Source organism: Clupea harengus, chromosome 25 (genome assembly GCF_900700415.2).
Source record: "Clupea harengus chromosome 25, Ch_v2.0.2, whole genome shotgun sequence".
Lineage (NCBI taxonomy): Eukaryota > Metazoa > Chordata > Actinopteri > Clupeiformes > Clupeidae > Clupea > Clupea harengus.
The window spans coordinates 8,347,770-8,357,286 of record NC_045176.1 but is presented as its reverse complement, the minus strand read 5'-3'; the positions used below and the strand labels follow the sequence as shown (position 1 = coordinate 8,357,286).

General features: G+C 40.8%; 1 protein-coding gene across 2 annotated transcripts; it reads right to left on the bottom strand.

The window, feature by feature from the left end:
- Positions 1 to 208: 208 nt before the first annotated feature.
- Positions 209 to 7,822, bottom strand: hhatla (hedgehog acyltransferase like, a). 2 transcript variants are annotated; one of them, XM_012828004.3, is made up of 12 exons: positions 7,586 to 7,822; positions 5,837 to 5,977; positions 4,558 to 4,625; positions 4,292 to 4,405; positions 3,309 to 3,503; positions 2,812 to 3,021; positions 2,256 to 2,427; positions 1,925 to 2,069; positions 1,783 to 1,818; positions 1,422 to 1,623; positions 1,133 to 1,274; positions 209 to 811 (listed from the first exon to the last, which is right to left on the bottom strand). In XM_012828004.3, exons 2-12 carry the CDS (start codon positions 5,940 to 5,942, stop codon positions 681 to 683), a joined length of 1,521 nt encoding a protein of 506 aa, XP_012683458.1. In that variant the 5' UTR covers positions 5,943 to 5,977; positions 7,586 to 7,822; the 3' UTR covers positions 209 to 680. The 2 variants fall into 2 exon arrangements, with proteins under 2 accessions (XP_012683458.1, XP_031419158.1); XM_031563298.2 differs by lacking the exons at positions 4,292 to 4,405; positions 4,558 to 4,625; positions 5,837 to 5,977; positions 7,586 to 7,822 and adding an exon at positions 3,965 to 4,258.
- Positions 7,823 to 9,517: the final 1,695 nt, after the last annotated feature.

The following is a 9,517-nucleotide window of genomic DNA, read 5'->3' as shown; positions in this document are numbered from 1 at the left end:
TCAAGTTAATGCCTAATTAACCATTGTACCCTATACCTGTTCATTAACTAATGAAATGAATGATGCCAGGTAAAAAATCCTGGATCAATCCTGAAGCTTATTATTGAAACAAACATGAACACACAGAAGTTTATGGTTTGTTAATGTAGTATTGTGATATGTGCTTTTCCATTATCATGATTAAAACTTCAAACAACACGACGACAAATTTAGATACATTATCTTTTTAATATATTATACAATATATTATAACATATCGGCATAACATACTTGTCAAGTCTTTCATATTAATGTTAAATTAGATTACAAATAAAATGCACTTTGTTTAAGTGTGTGTGTGTGTGTGTGTGTGTGTGTGTGTGTGTGTGTGTGTGTGTCTGTGTGAGTGTGTGTCTATGTGTGTGTGTGCATGTTGTGCTTGTCTGATCATGTTTCTGTCAAAGGAGAGGTGATGTTTGTCTACAGCAAGTGCACTTGAGGGCCATTCACAGTACAAAAGGATGCGATGCCTGTTTTCAGACAAACAGCAGCGGACATGTGCAGCACGGTGGTGGCTTGGGTGACAGAACTGGTCGGTTCCGGTATGTAAGCTCACGCAGAAGAGAGAGAGCGAGACACATGAGGCACAGTTCAAACTGGACGGGACTGGACCGGATAGGAGTGATTGTCTTTGTTTTTTTTCAGTCGATCTTCGGTTTCTCTTCAAGAGCCTGTTCCTCCTCCAGCAGGGCCAGCCTCCTCTCGCGTTCCTTGACCAGCTGCACGCCGCAGTAGGTCACAAACAGCACGGACAGAGTGGACAGCGGAAAGCCTGCGGGTAGAACAAAGGGCACAACTGTACTCTCACCACAATCCCTTCACTCTTCAACGTCTGCACGGATGTCACGCTGACTATGCTAAAAAGCTTTCTACTGCTCGCTTTTTCTCCTTGTGGTCTCCCCCCCCCATTCAATGTCTTTCTCATAATTTGAGTATTTTATTTTTAAGTATTTTAACCTGTTTGCCTTTTTGTACCCAAGTATTTGTTGTGAAGGTATTTATTTATTTATTAAGTGTGGATATACTTGAGGAAGAAGAGTGGAGGTGCACATGCTTTTTCTAATTTACATTCATTCACCAAACTCTTTGTTACCTTGCACAATCAGTCGCTTGGCAACAAGCTTAGCGAAGTCCAGGCTGTTCAGGGCAAGGATGTTGTAAAGGATGATTTGCCAGAAGTTCACTGCATTGAATACGCTCCTGATTCTGCGTGACATGGCTTCAGACAAAATCCCCTGTGGAGATATTGGAGAGATGATGAAATTCACTATTATACAACTATGGCAACACACTACAGCTCTGATCATCTCCTCTTGGTAACAGATACAAATGTTTCCACTTAATTAGAGAGGGTCTGTGTTTGGTTCTCTCATCGCTCTCACCTCGATGGTTGAGAAAGGTGGGAAGGAGAAGAGTTTAGCCAGCCACAACTCGAAGTTCAGACCGAAACAGTTGAAGAAGGACCAGATGTAGACAAGCTCACAAGGGCCGAGCCACAGGGTGGTGATGGCAAACGTGCAAATGGTTGCAACAAGCTCCCGGAAAATTCCATCATGGTCTTTCCCAATGTAGTCATAAACATACCTGTTGTGGGTGTTTAGAGAGAAAAGACAATGACAATACGCATTAGCCAATATTACATTTACCAATGACTGCCTAACAAGTTAAAGCTATTATTTGCATATACTGTATTCTAGATAGTGTGATACATATGATAATTTTGTTAGTCTTCCTAATCCTCACTTGCAAATCCAGTCGTTGATTCCCCTGTCAAAGTGACTGATAAGGAAAAAAGGGAGAAAAATATTTACTACATATATTCACTCTGTTTTATTTCATATATGTGGCATGTTTCATAGTTTTCTTCACAAAGGAAGATACTTACGTTTCAGAAAAAACATAGAGCATGGTGATACATTTAGGTGGCTGAGGTGGGTCAAGATGGTCTAGTCTGGCCACGGTGTTGATGACGCCAAACATAACTGCTGCCTTTACCCAGTCATACACCAGGTTGGAGTAAGCCAAACCAGCTGATGAGAAAAGGATCAGAGAGAGAGAGAGAGAGAGAGAGAGAGAGAGAAAGAGAGAGAGAGAAAGAGAAAGAATTCAGTAGAAATACTATTTGTGGTCATTCCTTATGAACCCTGACAATAGCACTAAAGAAAACATCTAAAGGTCCGTGGACTCTTAAGGATGCTTTCAAAGTGTGCACTAACCAAGAGACCAGTCAGAGAGCTTTTTCACCAGTCTCATGTCTGCGGGGATGGTCAAAATGTAGAGGAAGTGGAAGAAGACATCCACCACCAGAATGGCACCCAGGTGAAGGAGAGCTTTACTGGTGATGTCCCGCAATTCTCTGTCCTTGCGAGTTAGATTGGGGTTGTTGGCCTGTGTGTGTTTAATAGCACAACCATGGAATGTGAACACAACACTGGATACTTTGGCAATATCACATGTGAGATGCAGTCTTTGAGTGCTTCTCCACATAAGATATATCTTTTGCAACAAGAAGCCTTATTTTGAATGCACTATGGTCCACCTGGTTGGTAGAACCTATCTATGAACATGTTTTTATGGGTAATGTATATTTATTGGGTTGTGAGCAATCATGCATTAATGTAGAAGCCATACTGTTCCATGTAAATGCATCCATCTAGGGACAAAATTATTCTTGAGATCCTTGAAACAATCAAATTCTCTCTTGCATGCCGGAGTTTGGATCAGGGACTTGACTGATCTTCACTTACACAACTGGAGAAGTGAAATATTTACCTGAACATGGAATTGATCAAATGTCATTACAGGTCCAAAGTAGAAGAAAGGGAGGTAGAAGTTGTACTTGAGTAGATCTATGAAGGTGTAGTTGCCATCCTTCTTCTCACAGTTCTCCAGTGCAAAACTCATACAGCGCATGATGGTAAACCCACAACCCCCATAGAAGAGAATGTCCTGGAGCTCAAAGGAACCAGTCACAAAGCCAGCCTGTAGAGTAGTAGTGCATGGACAACACAGAACATATTCTCATGAGCAACAGAAAATAACAGGGAGAACGTGTCCTTATTAGGAAACAAGGTCACATTGTGGGTAGAATAGGGAACAGTAGCTCTAATAGTCACCAGGTGTGATTGCAGCTTAGCTCATACAATTATCTGGAAGAATCTATGTCCACATGTGTCTATGTGTCTGTTATCGTGGTTATTAAAGGTAGAGGTGTAACTGGACAAATACGCCAGAATGAGGTTTTGCAGCATCTCTCAACAGATACCTACCTGCCAAGACCCGTATGGCTCCATCTTGAAGGTGGCTAAACTGCAGAGGCCAGCTACGAAGCAGATCCACTTCCTCTTGACGAGGGCCACGGTGTACAGCATGACGCAGTGGGCCAGGACGAGGGTGATGAAGGACCAGCCCATGCTGATGAAGATGGCAAAGAGGCCGTACACCATGTAAACCATACCCCTGTGCTGTGGGCATCATCAAAGCACAGTATGGAGACGGGTTACAATTGATTGAAATTCAAGTATTTTTTAATTTAAGAAAGGATGTATACTTCTCCAGGAGACTGTGTGCATTCAGCTGACTTCAAATGGGTTATAAAGCTTATTTACATTAACGAAGATCCTATCTGGTAAGCAAGTTAGAATGTTATTGTCGAGTGACACATTTGTTTATCTGGTTGCTATGATATAAGGTTAACATCTATAATATTTAATTATTACTGACTAATAATTAATAATCACATGTAAATGTTATTAACTATTAGTAACAGTGATCTAAGCATATAAGAGGGTGGTTGTGCAAAGTCCAATGAATTAATTAATGACAACCAAGAAATGTATTTAGGACTGCAAACATGAACATGCAGAAGGAATCAATGTGAATAGGCATTGACATAGTTTTCTAAAAATACCTAAATTTCTGTTACCTGGCCTCCATCAATACCAATCTTCAATGAATGCAGGAAACAGAGCAAAAATGTACAGTAGGTTGAAAACATTACTGACATTGAACTGAGAACCATTATAATGCGCATCTTGTGATTCTGAGATACCCTGTTCCTAATTGGCCTGCTGATCCCAATTACCAAGAAATGAACATACAGGTTACAATGAATGTTGCCAAATGTCATCTACATCTCATGCTGTCAGTATGTGAGTTCAACTGTGTTCATTCACTAGGCACTATTCAAATGACCATTCTTGACGGAGCTCTGCAAAAGGCATTCAACTTCAAAGAAGTTTATCACACCCACCTTAGGGGAAATCATGGAGCAAATTTTGGCAAAGATCACATGACCAGCGAGGGCAAAAAGGATGTGGTTGCGGAATGTTGTGAACCACATCACCCATTCAAAATCAGCCACATCCTAAAAGTAAGAAAGAAAGTGACAATGAATAATTAGTCCATCATTTTAGAGAAATATGTGAACATAAATAAATAAAACGGAATATTAGTGACAAAAACAGGTTTGAAAGGTGTTGCTGGCTTTTCCACAGTGAAACTGAGAAGAAATTGTACCATCTTCCTGCCAAAATAGGTCCATCCTGGCTTGACACTGCTTTTGAATGCTTTTCTGCCCACATTTTCTGCAAGTAAAGAAAGATGTATGTTATGACATTTCTTTTTTCAGTGTGATAGCCAGACTGACGTCACATTTAGGTGGAAACTCTACTGGGATGACCCTTGCAGTATTGCATAATTGCATAACCGACAATTCACCAGGCAATGCTGTCTGCTCTCACCACAATAATCCCCAAAACCATAATCTATTTTAGGATTATACCATTGTTCTGTCCTTTGCGATTTAAAAAATGTGTTACATAATCAGTAACAAAAGGAAACATAGACTAAAGTAACAAATTCAGACAACGACTGTACTTCTTTCCTGTGCTACCCCTAACTGCTCACCAGTAGTCCTATATCTGTGTGGGAGCTCCTGATTGAATTAATAATCACCGGGGGATATCAGATTTTGGAGGGTCAGGTCAGGGACAGGCTGTGAAGCTTGATTAGATGTGAGCGGTGTAGCCCGTGAGCATGTCTGTGCAGAGGGAGCGCATCAGTGCAGACATTAGAGGAGGGGAGGTCATGTTGTGCTACTGACTGAGCTAGACGGAAGCCCATCATTCGTGCTACTGTAACAATAATGTGCAACACTGTTTACCCCACTGATTGCGATCCCTTTTGTCAGCTGACAATGAAAAGTAAAATGAAATGAATAATATTAGGTTTCAAGCAATCTTTGTGAGTCACTTCGGGATCTGAATTCTTACAGTATTTTTTTAATCATGGTGTGTGATTTATTGCTGTTCGAGTATTGATATTTTCCCCTCAGAAGAACTTTTACAGGTGAGATAACAATCAGTGGTGAAGTCACGCTTTTCCTCCACTGAATAAATAGGACAGAATTAATTCGATTTTTCACTGGGCAGATACAATTACTGGACCCCTAATAGAGTTATACATTTAGTGCTTTAGGACTTTTTTCCATGTTTGTGAAGTCTTACTTTGGCTATTCTACTGCAGAGCTAAATGTATAGTACTCTCACGTCTTTATACCTTTATTTAAGCAATGCTTACGCTTGCTGTTGAAAAGACACATACTACTGTTTTTAATACACACACACACACACACACACACACACACACACACACACACACACACACACACACACACACACACACACACACACACACACACAATGACAGGTTCACAAGAACTATTCACTAACTAAGCCCCTTGCTGACTGCTTTGACGAAAGGACACAGCTTCCCTCACGACAAGACTAATACTCACCACCGGAGGCTTCTACAATCCAGCTAGCAGCCCACGCCACGGCCAAGCCCAGCACCGACATATAGAAGTACACCTCATACTTGGGGAGAGCAGCCTTGATCCCCATGATCAGACTTTTAGCACCAAACACACAGGGGTCACCTGCCATGGGATTTGCAACACAGGTGACAAAGACACATTGATGAGTGTAGCAGTTGTTTAACACATCCCATGCCTCTCCTGATCAAACCGGTAAGAGTTTCGTTGATTAGCCTTCCAAAAACAATCACATTTTCAGTTGATGGCAGGGAGCTGCTGATAACACTTTAAAATGAAAAGCAGTGTTTGGTTTTGCTATTGTGAAATCAAAGCGTTTGAGTAATACATGCTGAAGACCTGCAAAAGTGTTCAGAGAGTGCAGGCTATGTGATAAATTTAAGTGAAATGCATTCTAATATTGACACAAATACTCCAATACAGCCCAAATTACACGTCTCATGACTCATGCCAGTTTTACTCTAATCACATTTAACTCCCAATATGGAAAACGTCTGTAAAATGCATACATGTTCATTTTTATATAGTATACATAATAACAGTGTGTTAACACACATGATTATGGCACATTTCATATACAATAACAGAACAAAATATATGTTTTTTATGATCTACCTTGCATGTTGAAGAGCATTATGTCAATGAAATGAGCAAACTCTTTACCACATATTTCTCATGCAAGGACTGTACCTGACAATATATGTTTTTTTTTTACAGACCTTTTCCATATGAACTTAATAAACTTCAATAAACTTGAACTACATATGGGTCACAAAGAACACAGTGACTTTGAATTAGGCAGACGGGCTAGAAATAACACATAAATAAAACAAACCCACAGGCTAACAACTTTTTAACAACCCACATATCTTTGGATGTAGCCTACATTTGTATTAGAGCCCAGCGATAGCGTCTACCAGTGATTTGGGTCTTCCATGGAAGTCTAGAGCTCTGAAATGTGCATTTGTCTTGCCTGAACATCAAGGCAGTGGTTCTTTACTATGGATAAGCCCGGGGAACTAAATCATCTCACATTTTGGAGTAAAGGTATAGGCATATTAAGACAATCAAGCAACAGATGGTGTTTTTTCTGCTTTATATGCTTATTTATCAAGATTGCCATTTGACTGCTAAACCTCTCAAGACGGGGTGGGGGAGCGACGAAAGTCAGTTACTTAAATGGGAGTGTCTCAGTTCACAGCTCCTCAGAAACAGCACCGTCAGCTGTGCGATGCAGTCTCTTCCTATTTTAGTATGAGCAGTTGCTCTTCGCCACGCTACGGCAGCTGCAGCGCTATGTGATCTCGAGACGCATCAGGGAATCTTTTAAAGTAGCCCTACGAATTAGCGCTATCCAAAAAAAATAAGATGTACAAACCCAGTGTAAAATAAAATGAAATAAAGTAAATGGAAAGTATATCTCCTTGAAAAAAATAAGATAGTTGGCTGGTTAATGCGCTGATGTATGTCTTCCGAAATACAATGATTTTACTGTTGAAATAAGATCACAAGTCAGTATACTAATACGTCGCTTACTAACACAGCCAAATAAGTGTGTCGAGAAAGTGCTATGCATACCAATAAAGAACTGTTGTGATGTAAATGATGCTGCATTGCACTAAACGCCCACTCACTCGGAGCTGCTGGGGAAATGTTTAATCGCACTGCGTGCTAAAGTATTTAAGGGGTGCACTTGTTAAATAGCCTACTGACCTTCAGTCCGCTTCTCACTGGCAGTCAGACAGCTGGAGATCTGATATTGACCCCCTACAATATATTTAAAAAGAAAAGAAAAGGGGGGTTAATGTGGCCTTTTCCTAATACATCCGTCCAGTTTTTACAGTGCCGATGGTGCACTCGGTAGAAGCCAGCAGCGGCCAGTGAGGATGTTGCGAACTCTGCGGGAGGGGTGGGGGGGCTGGGATATATTTATATTTTACACCAGCACTGCAGAGGGGTGGCTCCATGTCTGTCTGTCAAACACACACAGGCATGCATGCAGTATGGCGTTAAATGCACAGTGTGCGTATAGTGAAACCGTCAACTTATTACATAAGAATTACATTGTTTAAATCTCCATGATGTGAATGACGGAGAATCACATTAGCCAACACTAGCCTCAAACGTGACTGCGTGTTTAGATCAGATTTCTGTTACACAAGAGAGCATCCCATCAACGAACCAGAGATAGGCCTGCCCTATTGGCCAGATATCGACTGAATAGCACAGTGTAGAGTTAGTAGCGACCCCTCGCTCTCACTGAGTGCAAAAGAGGACCAGTTAAACACATTTGGCATCAGCCCTCTCAATACTCTCTGAATTCTATAATGGGATATATTTAGGGAGAGCTTTCATCACACTTTAATTTATATGCAAGATTTAGTATTTGCTCTCTGTGTACTTACTTGTATTATTATATGATGCTTTCTTTGACTGCAGATTCCTGCTATTGCTCTATTCCCTCTGCAGCTTTAACACTGCAAATTTCCAGTTGTGGAATTAATAAAGGATTGTCTTATTTAAGATTCTGGGTTTTATTATGATGCCGTTAACAGTTTTTATAGTGCCTATACGTTTTGCTTCTGTGTCTAGGCCTAGCAACTGAAACCAACCAGGATGTGGCTTCACTGGTGGACAGAAAAGTTTGATTCACATGTAGCTCCCTGCGCACAATAGCCTAGGACTCAAGCACTCTAGGACTTTAGGATAGGTCCCCGAAAATGTTCCCAGCTCTGCCTGTATGTAATGTGTTAGATCATACTAATCTACATAATAGTATGCGCCTTACTTACAAATGTTTGCCACAAGTTTAAAAAAAATGTTACGCCGGTCAGGAGAGCTGGCTCTGTGGTAGGCATGGAGCTGGACTCTCTCACGGAGGACCCTGAGCTAACTGCTATATCATGGACACTGACAGACACCCACTAACAGCACAATCACTAGGATGACCAGATGCAAACAGAACAAATGTGGGTTTAAAGTTAACAACACTGTTTTAAAGTTAACAACACTGAGGGGTAACCTGAAATCTTGATATAATGTCTAACTGAATAAGAAGCAAAAGCTGTAGCCTGTATCTTTTATGGCCTAACTGGTGTGCTGTCGAATCAACTAGACGACAAAGTAGCCTATAGGTGTTTATGTTCATGCTATATGAAAGATGAGCACAGTGTTGTTTGTCATCCCGAAGGCACATACATTTTGCAATGTAACATATCTTCATTGATAGACATCCAACATGCATTGGCCATTACAAGCCCAATGGTAACTGTCCTTAACTAAAGAATGTGGCCATGATGTCACATAGTACCTTATCTACAAAGTTTGTGTAATTTGTTTTTTTGTGACATAGCAGAGGGGTTTACCGGCCCCTTGTCCAGTTGATTGACGACAGTCACAGCTTCTTGATGACCGCCTTCACTGTTCTCTTCTCAGCCATGGGATAAAAGTCAGGCTTTTCAAAAGCTTGCCTATGTTGCATTTGTTGCATGAGCCAGGTTGCTGCTTTTGACACAGCGCTATTAAAAAGAATAGAAACTATGCCGGACATGTAAAAGAACACATCCATGTGTTTTTAATTCTGACAATTAAATAAGAAATGACCAATGAAAATGTGGGACATTATATGCGGGATGCGGGACAAAA